General features: G+C 32.0%; 1 protein-coding gene across 1 annotated transcript; it reads right to left on the bottom strand.

The window, feature by feature from the left end:
* Nucleotides 1-516: 516 nt before the first annotated feature.
* LOC118181283 (serine protease 27-like) lies at nucleotides 517-20,905 on the bottom strand. Its single transcript, XM_035350392.2, has 7 exons — nucleotides 20,847-20,905; nucleotides 19,242-19,257; nucleotides 15,151-15,224; nucleotides 11,078-11,166; nucleotides 7,483-7,751; nucleotides 5,853-5,989; nucleotides 517-760 (listed from the first exon to the last, which is right to left on the bottom strand). The coding sequence occupies exons 1-7, from the start codon at nucleotides 20,877-20,879 to the stop codon at nucleotides 563-565; spliced, it is 816 nt and encodes a 271-aa protein (XP_035206283.2). The 5' UTR covers nucleotides 20,880-20,905; the 3' UTR covers nucleotides 517-562.
* Nucleotides 20,906-24,075: the final 3,170 nt, after the last annotated feature.

Raw genomic sequence — 24,075 nt, 5'->3', positions numbered from 1 at the left:
TTTGCTAAATTTAAACTTATAATAAGTTTCATATGTTTAATTTCTTTACTGTACACTCATTTATGTAATCTTGGCATGTATAGTACCTTTGTTTTTATTTATTAATTTATTTCTTTTTATTTGTATCTAGACCCCGGTAGAAAAATAGAGACTGCGCGTTTAGAGGAAAAGCTAGTTTGGATTCGATAAATGTTTTAATCATATAAGAAATTCAATAAAATATTTTAAAGTGTTATTTTTTAAAGCATGTAGTTACATCTTATTTAAATGCATATGGCGTTATCAGTTTATTGGCCTTTTTGTTCTGAGTTCACATGCCTATATTGGTCTCTTGAAAAAGAGTTTAATTTCCATGTAAGTATGAATGAATGCTTAACATTTCTTCTGGAATGAAATTCATGACTTTGCTTAACTAGTGCAAAAATCTCAAATTCGAGTATTCTGAATATTGACACTTTTCCTACACATTGTGCATGTGTATATTTATTATGTAATTATGTATGTAGAATTTAGATATAGAAATAATTTAATCTTTATTAGGAGCAGCAAATATTTACAGAATCTAGTTAACTGATACTGTACAAACTTGGCCATCATTAGTTGTTTGCATGATAAAATCGTAATAAGCACTGATCCGTGAGAACACAGCTGGACCTAAGAGTCTGCCGCATCCTTTTAAGGAATTGATGTAGGAGGCAATTCCGATTTCAACTGGTGGCTGATCTTTTGGGAAGAAAACTAAAGGTCCACCTGAATCACCCTGTAACAAATAATAGAGTACGCTATAATAGGGTACGATATAGAAAGAATAAAAGAATATTTTAAAGAAAATATAATAATAGAGCATAGTAATATAATAATATAGTAACCGAATAATAATGCTATAAAAATGCTTAAAAAATAATGTATCGTGAAAAAAGACAGTCATTCAAAATATTAATACTTCTTAAAAGGAGCAACATTTCACAGCATTTGCATTTCATAACGTGTTTTGAATATTTGAAAATCAACACCATAGTGGGTCCATACCTCCCTTAATAGGCTAAACGTCGAGAAAATTGAACCATTTCAAACTACCATATCTCAAAATATATAAACAGGAAACAAATAATTTTTTTACTGAAGACAAATGAAATATTGTCCTATCTGAAAATGTGACTAAGCGTATAAAATGCGAAAACAAATATATTTAATAATGCTGAAAAGTATATAACATTTTAGGGCATCTGAAAATGTAATATCAGATTATTCTTAAATTACAAGCTTATTCAAAATATTTTCACCTTTAATACATTCGGTATTGTAACATTATTATTTTGAACCTTTAAATTTTTAAATACATGTAAATTTTATATTTCTTAAAAACAGTTGTTTTATATTATTGAAAATAGCAAGTTTATAGTACTTTAAGAACACAGTAAAATAATAAAATATAGATGGAAACTGTAAATTTTAGGTTTAAGTTGTAGCAAATAACGTATAGTACCTTTGATACAACTTTCATAAGAATATATTGAGTCTTTCAATTGTTATGATGTGCGCAATAATGAAAAATCATGTTTTGAGAAAAATGACTTTTAAGTTTTTTTCACCACATATTACCTAATATAAAATGAAAACCTTATCACATGATATTATTTTCTTCATTTATTTTACATCTGATGTAAATTTTAACCATTTTCACAACATTTCACTCTAATACGACTGTATATCGTGATGTGAAATTACAACAAATATTACAAATGCACAAAATATATTACTACAGACATTTCAAATGATAGTAATACATACACTATTAGCATTAAAATGCTCCTGAAAGGTATGTTACTCCTTCAGTTTTATATATATTTTTTTTAATTTCATGCATTTTCGCATGACGCTTAGCCCGACGCATCAAACGTACAAGCTACTGCTACTTTTTTCGAAGAAGTTACACCTCTATAGTCACTCCTGAATTGTGCGGTAATACATTTAATTCCAGGGTGTATATTCAGATATCTTAGAGTAGATAATATACCATTTCTACCATAATTAAAAAGAGTAACTGCTTCATGTACAGCTATTTTCGAAATTATTCGAACACTACCAGATTCTTTGGACATATTTGCCAAACCATAGAGTTCAGTGACTCATTTGAATTTTGATTATGAGCTGCAAGACAGCATTTTATGAGGTCTGGATGCGACAATGAGTTAAAAATTGGTTTGATCACATCTATGACTGCCAGTGGTAAGGTTTCTTTATGGTGGAAATCTTTCACAACACCTTTTGCAGAAGCAATTTGGTGTTTGCACCATGAGGATTCACCAGCTGGACCAAAGTTATGCAGTGGTTCACTGTATGTAGATCGAGTATGAACGTATAAAGCCCAGATAGCATTTCGCATATCATTTAGAAAATCTGCATGCTGGCGAATTGCATTTCCGTAATACAATGACAGTCGACTGATCGCAATGACAGTCCAGATAGACTTTTGCTATCTGAAAGCTTTCGTCCCTTATCAGCTTGCAATTTACGTACCCTCTTTTGGTTGTGCCCTACACACTCTAGTTTTGATATAATCACAACTTTGTATGGTTTGCTTTCTGTTACGGAAAGAAATGTTTTCGAGTCCCCATTACCAATGTAATTGACGTATCTCACACCCCTTGCACTCTGACATCTCTGAAAATTTTAATCATTCCGTCAGCTTCCATTTTGTCAGATGATCCGAAATGATTCCTCAGACAAGTGCGAGAATGAGTTTTCTGCTACTCATCAAAGGCTTTACCAGATCGAGGACCCTTCCACAATTCACACCCTTTACATACTATGGATAAAAACCTCTATGTCGATCACTTTTCCACTCTCAACACCAATAACTGTAAACACACCTATCTGAGATGTATAGCCTCTAATTTTCCAAGTGCCATCACCACTTACACTTATGTCAGTAGAATTACTGGCTGACACTTCTCCTGCTGTTGCATTTTCTATGCTTTCAGTCATTTTTGTTGCATTATGAATAAACTTACAGATTCTGTCATACGTTTTTTTGCATTACTTTTTTCTTCCAAAAATGAACACAGAATATTCTTATTGACAATCATATTGCCATCAAATCGATCTCTTTCACTTGAAAAATCAATGTCTGTTACATTTAATTTTTTACTTGAAGCACTTGTATTTAGTTCTGAATTTCCAGGGAAATTATTACAGCCACAGTTTCACTAATTGCAACATCGTTTGGAAAAGAAATTGCAAATCCATTATTTAATTCATTTGAAACTGTCGATTTACCAGTTGTAATGAACTGGTTTACATGAAATCGGCGCTTTCTTGAACGCTTTCCAGAAGCACGTTTAGAAGCATTATAAGCTATTTTACCGACGAGTGTACAGTAAGATAATAAAATGCAGTAAAATTTTCCAACTATATTTAAAATCACTCACAAGCTATACTAAAATGACAATTGAATGATCATAAGTGATGAAAATAACAAGTGAAGTGATATAAATTACTATCAAAATATAATCAGACAGAAGCAAAATAGAACTTTAAAACGCAAGAACGATTAAGAATGTAAACAAACTTCCAAAGCGTTGATAGATAACACTGCTACTTCATAAAGAGATCATTAAAAAATAAATCATTAGGCTTACCACATAGCGAGTAGAAATTGCTGACGCTTCTTGGTCGGACCTTTAAACATTGTTTACATTAGTCAGCTGATACATTTCCCTTCATAACTCATAAAAATAGTGCGAATTTTCGCTCCAGTTTTTTTTTTTTTTTTTTTTTTTAATCTGCGCAAAAAAAGCCAGGCTATAAAATATATTTTTTTCAAAAAATCGAAAACTTTGATGGTTTAAGGGAGGTATGACCTATGAATTCTTAAACATTTCTTAAAAATCATGAAATGATATTTTAAATATTGCTCAGCGAAAATTCAAACATTATCTAATATTTTCCAGATGGAATTTTTACGCTATCATATACATTGATAGGCATTGTTTGAATTATGGTTAATGCTTTTTGAGAATTTTGTATCAAGCAAAATGAGAATTCGAGCAAAGTTTTTGTTTCAAAATGATATTTTTACAGAGAACAAAAATTAAACATACCTTTAAAAGAATTATCGCTTCTAATGGTAATCTTTTACAGAGGGTGTTCGCACATTTTTAGAAACGATTTCGATAAAGAATAAAAAAAAGGGAAATGTTTCGAATAAAAATTTCTCGTAACAGCTTGTTTTGAATTTCTTCTTTCTTCAAAATTTCATATGTAACAAAACACGCAGCATTATTAATTGGAAAAGGGAACATCGTCAATCGTTACATCTACATGGAAAGAAGACTCGAAATGAAAACTGGAGAAAGATGCGCACTGTTTCGAAAATTAAATCGTTGGCAAGGAAAAGAAGTCCGAAAACGCAGGAATTAATTGTAGAGTACTTAAGTACATCTATAGCAACAATAAATAAAATAATAAACCAAGATTTGCAGCTTAAAAATGCTATAAAATATAATATTCACCAACCAACTTACATCTGGCTCAACGCAGAACAAGTTGTTGAACCCTCTACGAAAGCTATTTAACAGGAGATAAATGGAAACACATTTTGACCTTTGACGAAGTATGGTTTTATATGAATGACTGCAGTAAAAAAGCTCCATTTATTAATGAAAACGACGACAAAACATCTACAAACCTGATTTGATCAATACAAAGAAAGTTCCAGTAAGAGGTTTATGATTGTCGCAGGAATCTCTTGCAGTCGGAAATTAAAAATAAGAAGAATTTAAAAAATATTCAAATCAACTCAACATACTATCAAGAGAAAGTTTTACGTCTGATAATTACAGGCGAAATTTCATTTCTTTATTCCAATGAATTTTAATGAGCGTAACTTAGAGAGAAGTCATACTTCGAAAAGTACCACTGCATTCCTTGAAAAAATGAAGACTGATAGAAGTATTGCATATATATATATATATATATATATATATATGTAATTTTCCAATGGATTTCTGTGAAGTCCCTAACGATCCATCTATGTACTATATGCGGCCTTTAGTCTCTTGAGAAGAACTTTTTCTAAACGCTACGTACGAAAACGTTACGTACGTATTTTCTTAGATAGGCTCTTTCTTTGATGGTAGAAACGAACAGAAAAACAGAAATAAAAGAGAAAAAATAAAACTCTTCGAGCAGTACATTTGGTATTAAATATGTACAAATATGTGTTAACTAAAAAGGAAACTATCACATTTATCAAAGCTAAATTTCATAAAATTTATTCTAAGAATTTTTTGATCAATTGTTAAAGTATTCAAATTAGTGCATAAAAATACGCTTAACAAAATTCTTATATCACTGATTTTCATATTATTTATATTTCACAAAACCATTGTAATCAGTAACAATATATTAAACAGTTTGCAGGAAATAGAGCCAATTATACTTATAGCAAAATAATGATAAATAAAACATACACTCTAATCAATTTAGAAATTTAGAAAGAAAAGGAAAATTCGCGGAAAAAATATAATTTAGGAACCGTCATTTCTGTTTAAATTCGTCATTTGTCGGTCTATAGGATTTGTAACTAAATTGATTTTAATCAACATTTTGCTTTATTATGCCTAAAATTAAATTATTTAAATTTTCAGTTATTTAATTAAACTAAAATTTAATAATAAAAAGGGTTTCTGCCATTAAGTGTATGATAGCAATTAGATAGTACGATTTTCAAACAGCATTATTGTTTTTTAGTTAAATTTTAAAATATTTTTCCTTATAACTATAACTTACTGCTTAGATCTGACACTCAAGTAAAAACTTAATGCAGTTATTTAGACTGAAATACTTACGCCACAAATACCCTTAAGTAATCCTGTAGCACACAGTCCCGTGTCTGCTATCTGCATTCGGTAGGTTAAAGAGCAGAGAGAATTGGGGACTACCTTCTGGGAAGAATACTGTAAGATCTCAGGAAGTTTTTGGCGGTCTAAAAAAAAATTAATTAATGGCTTAGTATATTTATTATAGCTGGCAACATTAGCAACTAATATAAAGTTTGGTAAGGAATATTACTAGAAAAATTAATAATACCAACACGAGATGATGCACTTGATTTGTAATTTCTGGAATTTGCATAATAGAAGCTACCAAAATACGAATGTTTAGATTTGCTAAAGAAATCTCTCACTAAATGCTCTGATATAATCATAGCAAACAGAAAACATGAATATAAATAAAATAGTGATTGTTCTTCTTATAGGTTTGGAGCTCTTTTGATCTACCTGATTATTTTGAAATATCTTCTCTCGGGTTCAGACATTAGTCCTGATAACTAGTAACCATTCAAAGGGGATTAAGTAACGGACTATGAGATATCTTTTATCACATAGAGAAGCATTGTCCTTTATTTAGCAGAACAAGAGCTTACGAGGACATGCTAATAAGAGTCCGAATTCGTTGACAAAGGAATTGTGACCTTTATTCGCATCAAGTGGTGAACATTGAAATATTTTCACATTACAATGAGAGAGAAAAATCCGCATTGAGGAAGGATATTTTGCAGCTTAACAATGCTCAGAATTTTAGTATGTAACCAAAAAGAGGCTATTCATCACCCACTAGTTACATCTGGTACCAGTGTAGAATCATTTAAATATTAAATCACTTTTGGAACAGTTAAGGTGAGAAAATCAATTGTACCTTCGCTGGGATTGGAACTCCAGAGGTTTTCCTTGCTAGCCGGAAGTGCTAGTAGGAAGGCACACAGGGTAAGTAAGGAGAAAAACCTTGGTCGTTAGAAAATGGCCGTTCTACATATGGTCTTAGACTGGTGCCGCATATCTCAGAAGAAAAAGATAAAGATTGTATTTTTTACTTTTTTAAAATTTAAATGATTGCTTATTTATTTAATTCAAACTTTGCTAATAACATTGCTAGTTGAGGAAGGGAGTCCTATTTTAGGCACATGAATCAAATTCTTAAAATGGTCTTTGAAGAATACACGGCGGACTTTTATTTTGCCAGGCATTTTCTGTTTTCTCCTTATGGAAAACAGCAGACTGCAATTGTTTTCCTTCCTTATGAATAATGCTGCTTATTGTGTTCTTAAATATGTCAATTCTAAAGTTTTTTCACCGTAATATATATTCTTTAGTATAAAACCTGTTTCTGATTTCAGTTATGTGCTTAATCGAAATCGCTTAAAAACCTTTGTATTTAGTAAATTAATTATCTATATGTCTTACTAATTAATAACTTTAAAACTTTATTGTACTCATTTAACTACAGTATGCTACTTTTCTTCTTCCGCTGATAAATCGGAAATGAAATTTCATTAATAATATATATATAAATCTTCCTTTTAATACTGAAAACTTCCTATAAGAAGTATCATATTAGTTTTGTATTTAGAGTTAAATAATTTTATTCCGTCGTGAATACTCCATTTCAAACCGCTCGGTATATTATAAAAGTACATACCTCTTGATCGACTTGTGCTACCCCATCCCATAGCAAGTGCTTTTTTCTTTTCAAAAGATCCTGAATCTGGTCCTGCAATGCAGATAGGCATTATATTGTCGTCAAATGGAATAACTCCTTCAGTTTTCAAAACAGCAACATCATTTTCCAGTCCTGTATACATGGGATGAGGAATAACTCTTCTGAAATTAATACGAACGTCTGGAGAACTTCTATTTACATTTCCTACGATCCCATAAAAATATTGCGGAGCTTGTAATTGGCCTTCACTGAAAGCAATGTGCCATAGATATTAGAAAATACAAAGCGAAAGAGGAAAGATAAAAGATTAAAAGGAAGTATATTTATTTTCGTACCAAAATTTTATGTCCTGATAATGTTTAAAATTTATGCCAACTAAAGCTACAAAAGGCGAAAAAAATGAAGGCTTAATTTTCTTCAACACATCAAAATTAATAATAAAGACTTTGATGTCATCTGATTACTCAGGGAAAAGAGGTTTTAAAATTTTAAATAAGGAAAACAAAAGAAAAGGCTAAGTAATCTAAAACTAGCTAAAGTGAACATGGAAATTTTTTTAATTTTAAAGATAAATAACTATGAGATAAAGATAGCTACATCATTTTGCAATAAAGGTTGCTTGAATCATCCATTGATCATCCCGTTTATATTTGTGCATAATTCGAAACACATAATTGTGGTCATACGTTAGTATAACCCTGTAAGTCTTTGGAAACAGTCAAAAGTACATGGCTATAAATCTGACTGTAATGCAGTTGACAGTTGCAAAAGATTGCGTGCCGGGTATCCATAGAGAGAGCAAAAAGATAGGAACAGTGCCATAGATTCTCGAGTGAACTTTAGGCTGAGGAATTTGATGCTAAGAAAATACGGCTAAGTACTCCTTGTTCTCTTTCAACTAATAATGCACCTTTCTAGCTATGTGTCAAGTCTAATGGAAGTGCTGAAAAATGTTATCCTTTCCCGGGGGGGAAATTACTGCACGTATGGATGGAAGTGGTCTGAAAAGACTGATGCATACTTAATACCTCCCACGATGATAAATAGGATTAGAGGAAACGTTCGTTATATTATCTCTACCAGCTTGCATCGTAACGTTACTCCACCAGCTTGCATTCGCCTGCAAATGGTTCAAGGGTGTTTTTTCTCAGATGGTTCTCGTCTTGAAGCATAGGCCCGCTGAGTACTGTTTGCGAGTGGTTGTAGTAGGGTACCCGACACCCTAATTTGTCCAGGGGTCCATGATGTTATTAAGGTGGCATTGTCTAACACCATCCGACAAAAGCAAAAGTCGGGATCCATTGTGGAAGGCAAAGTTTTGCCAGTTAGTGGAAGTTCACTATTGGTACTACCGGTGCAAATTTCAGCCTCTTCCGCTGAGAAACAGTCTTTAGCATAAATAGTAGCACGAAAACAGTTCCCAAACCGTGCAGTTTCTGAAATGCTGACAACACGTAGCCCTGTAAAAAAGCAAGTGCATTTTTTTAAGTCGAATAAACCGCTTCGTTTATTCAGGAGATATTAGTATCATTCAGGTAACAAGAGCCGTTTATTCAGGTAACAAGAGCCCAGATGCTTACAACATCCGACAAATATGACACAATAAGTGGTAACATCAATGAGTCTCTGTAGCAATATAATGTTTCAGTTATTTGCATGATGACTATAAATAGTTAATAAAGTTTTTAACTAAGATAAGGAATGAAATGCAAACTGCATTTCGATTTTCTTTCTATGTATCAAATACTAATTTACTTTTTCTTAAATACATACAAAGTGTTCAAAAAACGCGGCTTTGGGCTTTATTTAAAAACATATTGTTACGAATTTTGCACATTTAGTTAGATATTTTTAGTTGAATTATAATTAAAATTGTTTTATTTCCCCGTGCAATGCAGCGCGTGACAAATTTTAAGAGAAAGCTACGCCGGAAAAGTAAAAATACAAGAGCACGTGAATTTAACATTGAATAAAAGTTTATCTCAGTAATTTCGGTTTAATTTGAATAAATGTAATTGACTACTATGTTATCTGTAATTGTAATTATACTCGTTTCGGGACGACCAGCGGCCGAGCGGCAAAGTCGCTGAACACTGTTGTTTTGATGTTTTGTGTAGTTCTATCCGAGGTTCAAATCCCGCGAACGGGCTGGCTGCATGGGTGTTTTCGTGGTTTTCCCCATGTGTAACGTGTATACGAGCCAGTTTCCCTTAGAAAGTCCTCCACGAAGGCATCCCTCCTCTTAGGCAGATAGCCCTCGAGGCTTTGCGTAATTAAATAACCTAATCTACTCGTTTCGCTTTCCAGAAATTGCTAGAACTATTTCGCTCAACCAAAGCTATAAAAGGCCAGAGAGAGAACATCTCAGCTCAGTTGTTTAGTGAGTTGTTGTTTACTTGGCTGCTGTAGTTTTGTTGATCGCATTAGCTTTGTCTGCGCTTTGCGTTGCGTTCTGCTTAACGTTTTAGTAGTATAAAATATAACTACTGCGTGATATTGTGATATTGTACAATTATCTTCGAGGAAAACTCCAGCGTTTTATTGTATTTCTTGTGATAAGAATAAATTGTATTAACTTTTTATCGGACTTGTGCATTCAGTCTATTACGAACACATACGTACGCAACAATATTTAGTCTACGTATACATTATTTCGTTATGCAAGTTCGTAAGGCTAAGAGGTGCAGAATTTTACGAGAAACTCTCTACGTGAGAATACGTTTGTGAGTTAAATCTAAATTTTGGTTTCATAAAGGAAGAACTGCAAATAATAACATATTAAATACGTTTTTGTTAGATAATAAAAAATAATGATAATGTTGTTTTACTCAAGATAGAACCTTTATTTGTTTAAAGGGGTCCTTTTTGTTTCGTAAGTTATCCTCAAATGTATTTTTAAAAGACTTGAGTTTAAGTAAACAACTGGTAAAGACGAACATTGATAAAGTAATTAAGACCCAAACAATTATATATATACTTGAATTTTACTTTTGTCTTCCGAATTTTCATTCTTACACAATTAAAGAGCTGGGAAATGCCGCTATGGAAAAATCCTTAGAAATAACACTCATACCTTGTGGAAAAAACTCGATCGTGATAGAAAGGATACAGATTATAGAATCAGTTTTCAGTTCATAGGACATGGCTGCGTATTAAAATGATTTCATAGGAGTTAAGATTCATAGAATTCATAGGAGTGTTATCTCAAGGGTAACTTTATTTAACTTTTTAACAGTTTAGTAACAGTTTGGGTAATAGAATATGCTTCAAATATTCTGAAATGCTCCCCCCAAAATACGCTAAAATTAAAAGATCCTTCAAAAGAAAAATACTCAGAAAGTAAAAAAAAGCATGTATCGTCAAAATCCGAGCCTTACTCATAACCTATTGTTTCATGTGGACTTTATATTTTGCTTCATACCATGCATTTCACCGAAAATGTTCGGTACACTATTGGTTTAAATGTCATGCATATGCTTCACTTGAATGATACTAAAGTACCTAAATATAGTTTATCATAGCAGTGTATTCTAGCAGTAATATAATAATATTCATAACGAAATTTTATACTTACAGAATTACACAATGTGCAGCTGTCAAGATAGTTGTGGGAGAAATTATAGAGGCTGTACATATAAACTGCTTATTATAATACAATGCAACCTATGATAAAAAACAAATTTTTAAATATAAGTATTTAAGAAATGTATGATATAAATATAAAATCAATGATAGTGTAAAATTCAATTATAAAATAAAACGTAAAGAGCTGGGTCACTAATTATTTCAGCAAGATTGTGCTGAAAAGAAAATCTACACATTTTAATAAATATACATGAAACAAAAAATTGCGAAGGTAATTCAAAAATTAAGGTGACAAGCTCTCTCAGAGAACACTTCATTCTATTAGCAGATATGCGAATATATCATCCATAAGGAATTTGTACACATTATATTTCGACGTACTTGCACGCTATAATCCCTACCACTTTGAAACAGCGTTCAATAGTATTGTCAGTCAGCCCCCCATTTGCGATCATCATAACTCGTTATCATTGTGCATTGAAGAGACTGGGAATCAGATCGGATGACTGAAATAAACTTGAAGTTCGAATTGTAAAGTAATAACCATTTTTACCTCCTTGCACGAAGTAAAGGAAATATTGCAATCGTGAAAATTTCGGGCATCATATTTCAACAAAAATATCCATTTTGACCACTAGTGAATGCAATTTAACGATGTTTTTGGGTGATATCTGTCGAAAGGACAGAAAAAAACACTCGTTTTCCCAAAACGGGTTGCAAAAAAGATTTAAAATGGATTCAGAAGAGATTTTTTCGTGACGTATGTACTTACGTATGTATGTATGTATCTCACATAACTCAAAAACGAGTAGTCTCAGAACGCTAACATTTTGTACATAGGACTGCTATAACATGTAATTGTGCACCTCCCTTTTTAGTTGCAACCTACCGCAACAATATATATATGTATGCACTTTGTTGGAAAATGGTGTTACTCGGCTCTGTGAGCTCAGTGTTTTATTCTTATATGTTGGCAAATTGAGCATTTTTTCCGTTAAAAATGATAGAATTGTGTTATTTTTATCTAAGGTTATCGGCTAAAGTTATTACGCCAATATTTTAACTATAGCATTTATTCTGCTGTGGTTTATGCGCCAGGGACGAAGTATATTTCATTCAATTCAAAAATTTAAATGAAATGCAGGAAAAATAATGTGTTAATTTAATATTCCGTACAAGGAAGTCATGTGGTGTACATATCAGATTTTTTATCATAACAGTCATATTTGTTTACATTTGAAACTTGGCAGAATAGTGAATTAAATCAGCTTCTGTTCTTTCAATGTCTTTGTGCCGTGTGGTACCAAAAGTAAAATTTCAGTTTTGTGCACCAAAAAATCTACTTTCTTAGCCTTTTGCCCGAATTGCATGTTTTTGCGTGGAATTTTAATTGTAAAATTTTTTAAATTGTTTTAACTGTATTCGGTGTTTTATATTTTTCTATATTTTTTAATTTTTAATAAAGATATTTTGAGGTTTTATGTGTTTTTGCCTAGTCGCGAAGTGAGAACTGAATTAATTGAATAAGAAATATGTCTATAATGAAATTCGAGGAAATGAGTTTAAATGAAATGCAGGAAAAAATGCGTTATAATTTAATATTAAGCTTGAGAAAGTCATGTGGTGTAGACTTTAAAAAAAAAAAAACTGTGCATCTAAGAATCGATGCTGGCATAGAAGAAATCACCTGAAACCGCTGAAATCACGTTATGATGCTTATACTGGTTGTGAATCGCTTCCCATTTAATGGTCTAACCTTGAAAGGTTAAAAACACATGAAAACTAGTGAATGTCAAATTCGAGCTATAGACAGGATTATTCGGTTGCTCTTGAATTGAATGAAATATACTTCGTCGCTGGCGCATAGTGGAAGTGCAGTAGTAATTTTGATAAATGAGAAATGAAATTCTTGAAGTCTAGTTTGTAAACATTTGATCGTAGTTTCCACTGAAACATTGGAGAACAAGTTTACATCGAAAGAAACTATGATGAAATTTCTGAGATAAATATTTTTAATTTATTTATGAAGTCTACTGAGTTATTAATGCTGTGAGTGTTTTAACTAGGAATGCCGAAAATCTACAATCTAAGTATTTAGCTAATCGGTTAAGATTCAGTAGCTAAATTCGTTACAGAGGATAGAATTGGGATACTACTTTATGAATTTTGGGAAGAGCATATAGTCTGAGCGTATAACATATAGTTGCACAATTCGCAACAAATGGAACAAGCAAATTTTTAAAATGAGTCGGAAGGTTTGAAGTATTAATCGCGGATCTTATTTTTTAAAAGGTCCGAAGATGAAGGATCTCTAGGGATCAAATTATATGGACCTTCGTTTAGGAGTTCAGTATACTGGATTTGAAAGCTTTTTAAAATGAATCGAAGGTTTGTGAGAATTTAAAATTATAATTATATTTGAGAATACTCTTTCGATCCTCAGTACTGGAAATTCTTAAATATTAAGGCTAATTACTGTTATTTGATATTCTAATAAATATAACCTTCTCTAGGATAACCATTCATAGTTCAACGTAATACTGCTCTTCTGTGGAAGGGGTTGCCTTAGAGATATGATATTGTGTACAATGTTTGGATGCTTGTGAGAAATTAAAATTATAATTATATTAGAAAACAATCTTTCGTTTCTCTGTACTGCAAATTCTTAAAAATTAAGGCTAATTACTGTTATTTGATATTCTAATAAATGTAACATCTAGGATAACCAGTCATAGTTCAACGTAATATTGCTCTTCTGTGGAAGTGGTTGTCTTAGAGAGGTGATATTCTAAACATTGTTTATCATGCTATCAGAAATATAGATCACTTTTAGAAATGGTAGCCACAAGATGTTTCACTGCCTTTGAAAACATTCGCATATAAATTTATATAAGATAATGATGATATATAAATGGTTTCTTTTAATGGCTGGGCGCCTTATTTAATAGCCATTAACCTTGCCCCACTTCAAGAGCCGGAAGTAGTGGTCATTTCATTCTGGAAGCACCCAATAGGTAGCCACCGTTGCCTCCTATGAAGGGAAGGACAGTTACAACTATGCCTTTTCTAAAATTCGAACCCGGGCCCATCACTACGGCAGTCAGAGTCATTAGCCACTGACCAGCTAGGCGGCTAATAATTTCATTAGTTTGTAGAGACCACGCCCCCAGCGTGTAGACCACCACATCACGAACGCACGCTAAGAAGGTGGGAGAAATACCTTTCCCAGTCGCCCTTTAAAAGGCATACTCCCCCTTTTAAAGGGCGACTGGGGTTTTTAGGGGACCCAATCGCCAAATCCTGGGTGTGGAGAATCATCATCCACCACCCTTTTAGTTCCGCCGCCACTGTAGAGCCATTAGGTACTTTGTGAAGCAGGCAAGATGAATAATGAGCAACGCCTTCGCCGGGAATCGAACAGCGGAGCTCTGGAATACGCGCCCAGCGTGTACAGACCACCACACCACGAAGGCATGCTAGGATGGGGGAAGAAATACCTTATACGTTATTAGGAAAATAATAATTTACAACAAAATCATTGGAGAAACAGATATGGATAAAATGCCGTATTTAAAATAATAAATCATTGAACTTAGTATTGATTTAAAAAATGCCAATAATTTCCAAAGTGTTTTACAAATTGAATACAAAAGTATTTTGCATTACATAATTTTGCATCAAATCCTTTACAAAATGAAATTAATTTTTAGATGCATTCGGAAATAAACTGAATATTATTCAAGTTAAAGAATCTATCGTTATACGTAAATTATATTTTAATGTGCTAATTTAATCACAAGAAATTAAAATTTATACGTAATATTAAGAATATTATATATTCCGCTGACTATTAGAAATGAAATCAATTTTCTATGTCTACCTTGATGGTCTTCACAGGACAGTTTTTTATGCAAAATGATGCAAAATATCTCTTAACAACTCAAAAAACTGCGTAAATTAGCTAAATATTTTTTTTTTAATTTAAAGGTACTAATGTTATAAATGTACGTGCATATAAACTATTTTAGTTTCAAAAAGTAGATATTTTGGATTTTAGCTTACCATCCATGGAAATCTTCCATTTTCAGCCCTTTTTCCTCCGACTATTCTTTCAGTTTCATCCGTTGTAGATCCCTCTGCAGAGAAAGGTTATACGAATAAATGACATTCAGTTTCTTTAAGTATTATTTAATTTAAAAAAGAAGTAGAAATCGAGATTTAAAAACTAATTTATGTAATTTAAGAGGTAAAAAACATAAAATATACCCTACCAGCATACTATCTTTAAAACTAAAGGAAATGTTTATAAATTTATAAATTATTCATTTGGTTAATATCAACTATCAACAGTTTTCTATGTTTTCTTTCTACGTTTCCTATAAATTAATTAGTTTCCTATCTGACAATGATCACTAGAACCATTAGCTAAATAGGAACCAATAACCACACTTACTTAGAGTCCGTAACTATTAAAAGACATCGTATGTAAGTGAATTTATCTTAAGCCTTTCTAAATACTTTATATTATAATTTTAAATATTTTATATATATTTTTACTTTTGAATTTTATACTTAGTCAATATTCTGCGCAAAACGGGGAAGCCAGTGTTCTCTCTAACGATAGACTGATTGAATTCATTCGTTTAATATAGCATGCAGTAATCAGTATTTAAACACTTTTTTCAGATACTATTTCTGCGAGACGCATAATTAAAATAACAGCTGGGCAGAGACAAATACAAAAACAATGTAAAAAGGATTTGGTTTTGAAGGAAAACATTATTAGGAGACTGAGTACATAGTTTGAAAGTAAATCTAAGTATATTCATGTGCATAATTTAAGGATAATGCCAGCTCCGGAAAATAAAGGCTCAGAAACAAAACTCAGAGGGCCTAGGCGTTGTCCGGACTGTATTTCATCGTCTGGGAGACATATTATGTATTAACCATCATACCTATTATGTAATGCTAACTTTTTGTAAGGAAGATATTTTTTGTAATTGCTCCCTACAAAAAATACCTCCCTTACAAAACTTAACATTGTATAGTGGGTGTGATGGTTAATACATAGCATGTCTCCCAGACAATGAAATACAGTCCGGACATCACCTAGGCATGCTGAGTATCATATTATCGAGTCGATCTTTGGAAAGATTACTCCACTCAGCCACCAATGCTCTCTGAAGTTCCAGTACACATGTAGGAGGTGCTTAACGGGCTGAAATTCGTCGGCCAAGTTTGACCCGCACATTCGCTGCCGGATTCAAGTCAGGTGAGAATGTTATCCATTCCATACAGGAATATCCTCAGACTGAAGGCATTCCTTGACAATGTTTGCACGATGAGGACGGTCGTTGTGATCCATAAACACAAATTCTGCATCCAAGGCACCCCTAAACAAACGTACATGTTGATCCAGAGTGATGTCCCGATAAATTTGGCTTGTCATGGTTTCGATCTGAACATGCAGATCTGCTCTGGAATACAGTATAATTTTATCCCAAACGAGCAGCCCTGCACCACCGTAACTGTGTCCTTCAATGATGTGGTCTTGATGATAGCAGGTGCCTGGAGTTCTCCATATGAAATTCCAACGTGAATCAGACTGTAGGCTAAATCTGGGCTCGTCGGAAAACATCACACAAGCCCACTGTGACGAGGTTACAAATTGCATGCATTCTACTCCATGCTAACCGCTGGTGACAATAAGTTACGGTGATTGGAACACATCGGCGGCCTACGAGCATGTAGACCAATCTGTCCCAAACGTCTGTACACGGTTGGTCATGAAACTGTCGTACCCGTGGCTGAAGATAGCTGACGAGACAGGTCTGATGCTGTGCTCCATCTGCTTCTTTTGACAGTTACTTCCAAATACCGGTCGTCGTTCGGCGTTGTAACTCGGGACCACCTGTAGTGTAACGTCTACTGATATTTTCATCATTTTGAAATTTTGCCAAAGCCTGAGATTGCGCTTTGAGCTATTCCAAGTTCCTCGGATACATCCGTTCAGAGTACGCTCACATTCCAAACAACCGATAAATCTACTACGTAAAAAAATAATCGAAATGCATCCTCAGTGTCACAACTACTCAGTTGTGGCTCTGAATGGCTTACAGAACGCTTCTGAACAATTTTACTTCTTTGCTACCATTTCTCATTTACACTTCTCTTACACTCTTATCATTGTGATGTACTATTGGCGTCATCTGATGGCTTCCTGCAATTTGCATATTATTTTTTAAGATTTGTGAGATAATTCTACAGGTTAACTTTTTAGTTTAGAGTTCCATCTGATTCTGAATTATCCATAATTTATGGACATGAGTGTAATTAGAAAACTATGGGTTGCTACGAAAATCGCTGTGTGATTTTTTTTTTTTTTTTTTTTTTAAAGGGAACGGTAAGTATTTATATTTTCCAAAAGGAGCAGTAGGACGAAAAACATTGGGAGCGTATGAAGTAGTCATTTTGAGACAATGAAAGATAATCAGCTCTAGTTACATACCATTGCGCAAAATATTAAAGCTTTCGGGATGTTACCGTTGGTTTGAAGAAAAAATATTAATTAATCCAAAAGTACAAAATATAGAAAATATTTCTTACTAGCGCACACAAATCATTATGCAAATATGTTTTTATGGCTTTTAAAGCTTGAAAAACACATGTCTGCGATATTATCATCATGCAGTGATTTGTGGGTGCTTTTTTTTTTACGACGATGCTTAAAAACTGGAATGCTTTTGAACCTCTTTATTTTTGACGACGATGTTTTATACCACGAAGTTTTAGAAGTGCGATATTTTCTTTTTGCTTTCTTTTCTCCCACGATGTTTTGCGCCACATTTGTTTGCATTGCTTTTTCTGCGATGCTTTCGCCTGCAATGTTTTTGCTGCGATATTTTCGGCGGACACCGGCCAATGTTATAACAACCTGCCATTGCTGTATATACTATACTTCCTTTAAATCACAAGCTACATTGGAATAGTTAAAAATCCCATTTATCCCTACAATGACAGTATTATGCCTTATTGACTCTTTGTGTTTCGTACAATGCTCATTTATTAAGTTCCCTTTGTAGTGTGCCAAATGATTAACGCAACGATGAAGTTTTGCGTTTATCACACGATTTTTTAGTGGAAGTCCAGCTTATACCACTGTTTCAAGGTGCATTTCTTTAATCGTTGAAAGTTGATGAAAGTGCATAAATTTTTCACTATTGTGCGTGTTTTAAATTTCATCATCCATTTATAATTGGGGCCTTTATTAGATAATTGTTCTTTCAATATATGATAGCCCAATACTGAAGAAGATACAGGTTGAAAAATTTCTTTTGTCAAATTAGAAAAGAGGAATGTGGATTCCATATGTAAATGGCCTTCTCCATCATACGTGGGTTTTAAATTAATTTGTCGATTATAACTTTTCAAAGTATTACCTGTTTAGTACTAACTTAATACAATTTGAATAAACTCACCAATAAAAATTTTAATAGATTGATTATGTCAATCAGAAAAGAATTCTGCATAAGCAATATAATTACGTATACCTATTAGTTTGTAACAATAAAACATATAAATAAAATTCCAAGCAACCAAAAGGTTTTTTTACTAAATACGATCTTACACCGTTGAACTACAGTTTCAGAAAAAATTCCTTTAATCCCTAAAATTTTATTTTAGCAATAATTATTGTCGATTCTGACTTCTAACTTAAAAGTCAATTCTGACTTCTTAATGTATGCCCGTCTTTCCCATGGAAACAAACCTTGAACAAAAGTTGAGAAGTTTAAGGAAAGAAAAGTCCCCAACCACATACGAAACATTTTTTCTTCAGGAAGCGTAATCAATTTATATAACCGCGTAAATTTTTCGCTCCACAAAGTACTTGAAATGATCAGCCTTATCAACGTTTCAAAGGAAATTGCCATATATTTCTAACATTACATAATGTGCATAAGCATAGCAATAAAAAATTTCATGGATTGATTGCATAAATCTGTAAAGACTTTTACATAAGCAGTATACTTACATATAAATATATACGTATTAGTTCATAATAAAACATATAAAGAAAACTCTTAGAAACTTTAATACAATTTAATACCTTGCATTATGAAAGCAATAAACTTAATAAACTTTATTCAACTTACCTCTTTCCAGGAGAACCTGTATGTAAGAAAATGAAGAAGAATTAATTTTATTTTATTTTTTACTGAAAGAAACTAATTTTCACTGCTTAAAATGCACTTTTATGTTAAAAATGTTATTTTACTGAAGCATAAAAATTTTCATGATATCATATTGGTAATATAGTTATGCGCAAAATTAAAGAATAACTTTGCAAATTATAAATACACAATTACATGTTAAGAATTTTATAAAAGTAAGTCTGTACACTAAATTAAAGTTTGAAACTGAATATGTGTACCTACCCTTCTTTTTGCTGAAACAGTAAATTATGTTTAAGTTCTTGCAAAAATAGCGCTCTTTCATAATATGTAGAAATAATCGAAATGCTGTGCTTTATGTAGTTCGTCCTCAAATACTTTTTGCTTTCTTTTGGTAAGCTGGTAAACAACTAGCAGTAGCAGTTAATGATGCAAAAAATAGACCAATAGTGCAATAATGCCAAATAGCCTTATTACTTAATATCCCATAAACCTAAATTAAATAGTAGCTTATTTTTAATATGCCATAAATTAAGCAGCAACTTAGTTTTCGTTGTTTTCCGATTTATATTTTGATAATTAATTATCCAAGCTAGACAAAATATTCAGTTATCTTTCATACAAAGTTTAGTAGGTACCTGGCTTTTTTCCTCATTCTAAATAGAGGGTTAAATATTGTCAGTAAGAGTTGTAACTGGAAAAATCTTAATGTTGTAAGTCTAACTGAAAACTTATTGAGTATTTCTGAATGTCAATCTCCAAAGGATGGGTCATCTTTAATTTAATCTCTCTCAAGTTAATAAAACTAATTTATTGGTTTTTTATTGTTTTTTTATTTGTAACTTTTAGGAAATTGCTTAATTTACATATGCACTATTGTTTAATTTAATATATGATTTAACTTTTTAAAACATTTTATTATGTTTTTAAATACGTAAATTCATGCATTTATTTCTGAACTTCTTAAACTTCAAAGTTCTATTGTCCATTTTTAACGTCAATGATATAAAGAGAGAGAAATTAATTTTTAATATAGAAATGTTATCAGTATTTGCATCGGTAAATGAGTCAAACCTTTGCCTTAGAAAAACAATAAACGCTTTAATACCTACGTACCTTGGTATATATATATATTATACTAGACTACTGCTAAAAGTCAGGGCAGTTGTGTATCTCAGTGGAATCCTTTGAGGACCTAGCCTTGAGGATTTCATGAATTGGGATTTGACAGTAAGAGAACTGGGATCTGAGGAAAGAGAATGCCAGGAGTTTGAAATATTAAAATTATAGAAGAATAAAACTGTTTGTTAGTTTTGAGAAAATAGTGCCCACTGGTTGATAGATAATCGGTTTTAGTTCCTATCAATTTTATTTTAAATTCAAAATTTCTATTTTATTAAAATTATCATTGTACCTTTTGCATTGTGATAGACATTGACCTTTCGATGAGAAATATCTAAAATCTAGTAAATATAATGTATTGCATTGATAATTCTAATATTTGATTAGAAAATTCAGAGATTCAGATTAATATTTTCAGAAAAAAAAAAGTTGTAATGCATACTGGAAGAAATCTATATATCTTACTTTTGATGAAACTGAATGGAAAGTAAGTAACATAAATAACGTTGAATGCCTGAGTGCCATCCTTAGTGCTAAAATACTTAATAAAAGGATGCAGCTATATATATACATATATAATCATGAGTAAACACTTGCTCAAGTAAAATGACATTAACAGGTGCAGCATGAATGAAGTTAATTAAGAAGCTTTTTAGGTTTTGTGCTTATTAATATGAGGAAAACTATGTTACTAAATATCTGAAGTTTGCTAGGAATTACTAACATGTAGAGTTTTTTCTTTAAATTATACGAGACAAACTTTTCCCTTCTTTTACTAAATATGAATAAAACTTCTGTAAAACAGGAAAAAAGTTGTAGAGTTTCTCACGCTTGTGTAGCATACACTAAGTTCAGACTCTGAAGGACTTAGACAAATTACTGCTATGGCTAAAATGAAACAGAAACGCGCGAAAGGTATAAAAGACCCTTTATTAAAAACTCTAACTGAACAGAGGGAACTTCTTATACTTACAAAGATATATGGCGTAACTCAAAAAGATAGAATTTCAAATAAAGCTAAGTTAAAGTCTTAGTTTTGCCAAAGGCTACACAGAAGTAATTACTGTTCCCAAAGGCTACTCAGAAGTAATTACGATAACTACACTGAAGTAAGTTGGCTCAAACCTCAAGCGTGACAAGCTCTGTTGGAAAGAATTAAGCAATGTTTTAGAATAGAACTAAGCTAATGTAGAATTTTAACTAGTAACTGAGTCTTCAGCGGGCGGAACACGCTCTGTCTAACCTGTCTAAGCAATCTAAAACCTCCCTTTAAATCATATCTCTCTCTGCCACATTTGAATACGCGCGAGCTAAAATTACCATTCTGGCAGGAAAACGGAAAGGGAGAAATGATCATGAACATAAAATAATTGGTTATATAAAATAAATAAATACCTTACAAAGTAAATAAATAAGTAAATAAAATAGTCACAAATTTGCGCCAAGTATCAAAGCAAGTTTAATGTTAGTATTTAAAGAGGAGCATTAAATCATTATATCGCTACAATACACAAAGTAAAGTACAATGAAATTAAACATAAATATTATATGAGAAAGTCTAACATAAATAAAAAATTAGAAACTAAAGGTTTTTTTAATTATCATTTGGTTTCTGAAACATAGTAATCGAATCAACAGATTATGTTTCTGTGATTTTATTATTTTACTGCATTTTTTCTCGTAATTTGTGATCGATTTTTATCATATTTGACTTTTTATTTTGTTTGACATGAAGAATCATCATCATTTTCATAGTCGTTATTTTCGCCGTTTATCAATTACATATATGCATACATAGACTAATGTTCAAAATTAAAGAACATTTAGAAAATTCTTCTTTACTTGTGTTGTATTAAAAGGAACATTTTGCAGTTTTAAATGAACTGTAATAAACCCATGGCACTATATTTCCTTGCCTTTATAAGAAGAAAGGTATGCTTGATTATAAAACTTATAAATCATTATACCTCCATAACCTTACATAAATAATTAATATAATATGTAATAAAATGAATTGATTTGCAGACATCTTAGCGTCTTTACACGGAATTAATTAGTTTAAGAATGAAATCTTTAAATGCTCAGTTCTTCTTGGAATTCTGATTCAATCGCGAGTCTAGCTGCTTGGTGTCACAAGTCCTCGCAGGTATATTCAGTGGGATTTATTTGCAAGTTGCATGCTGGCCAGGTTATTTGAACTTAAGACAAACTCTACGAGTTCTTAAATGCAAAAAAGCTTGCTTCGGGGATATGAAACCTTTGTAAGAAATTTTATGTGGAAATATATTTTAATCGCCAAAGAGGGCGTAAATCTTTTATGATGTATATATTGGATCTGGCACTGCCAGTTGAATGTGTGTTAGACGTGAATAAACATGGGAGTTTAGAAACCTGATTTGTAGTGTTTATGTATCTTGATGTTATGTGTGATTCGAATTAGTGTTTTTTGAACTAAGATATCTTGCAATTCTTGACAGTTAATGTAATATTTTATACTTTTGGCGCCCAACAGTTGCGCACGAACAATTTTTTTTTAATTTAGAATGCGTTGTTTTTCGTGTTACTGAAAAATTATTCCTTTTCACTGAACGTGGCGGAATTAATGTTCGGAATACGTGTGAATGTGCTTCACCAGGAAAGTGAGTTACCAAATTTGGATTATACCATTTGAAGCCTGCACCAGGTAAGAGAATTCAAATTACTTTTGTTATTATTATGGCAGACGATATTATTAAATTGAAATCTGCTAGAAAAGTCCTGAGGCAAGCTATTTCTAGAATAATAAATGTTGTAGAACCTGAAATTAAAAAAGACATTTTGGATAAGAATATGGTAGAAGAAAATGTGTTTTTACTTACTTCTAAATAGTCTGCGTTAAAAGAAATTAATGAAAAAATATTGGATTGTTTTAAAGGGGGTGAGCCTGAAATTGAGAAAGAATGTAATACTGTGTTAGAGTATGATGAAAAAATAAGTTTATGTATTTTTAGGGCTAAAAAGAAACTTAATTTAAATTCTCAGATAGTGAGCATTGAAAGTGAATCGTCTGGTAACCATACTGCTGCCGTAAAGGTCGAAAACAAAACTAACATTCGATTACCTAAAATTTCAATTCCTAAATATTATGGTGATCCTAGTTTATTTTTGGAATTTTATAATTCCTTTGAAAATGCTATTGGTAATAATAATGAGTTAACAAAGGTCGAGAAGTTTACCTATCTTAAATCCTTATTCGCAGGACCTGCTTTAAGTGCAGTATCCGGATTTGCACTATCTAATGAAAATTATGACGCTTCTATAAGTTTAATTAAAGAAAGATTTGGACGAACAGATTTGGTAATATCTTTGCACATGAATAAACTCTTGAATCTTGAACCGGTTAGAAGTTCGTCCAATGTGAAAGCACTAAGAACACTATACGATTCCTGTGAAATCAATATAAGAAGCTTAAATTCATTGGGTATTGTGTCGGAAGCTTACGGAACCCTTGTAGGAACTGTTATTTTAAAACTTTTACCAGACGATATGAATCTGGAGTTTAATAGAAAAAGAAACTCTAAACAGCAATATAGCCTAACAGAACTTCTCGAATTCAATAGATTGGAAGTTGAGAGTCGGGAAGCTTCTAATTTAATAATAAACTCAAAGAAAAGGGAACAAATTACGGTGTTAAACAGAATAAAAATAATTACTT

This window comes from Stegodyphus dumicola, chromosome 4 (assembly GCF_044657685.1).
Source record: "Stegodyphus dumicola isolate Sdum_Otavi_A_Nest chromosome 4, ASM4465768v1".
NCBI classification, from domain to species: Eukaryota; Metazoa; Arthropoda; class Arachnida; order Araneae; family Eresidae; genus Stegodyphus; species Stegodyphus dumicola.
This window is presented reverse-complemented; position numbering and strand designations above follow the sequence as displayed.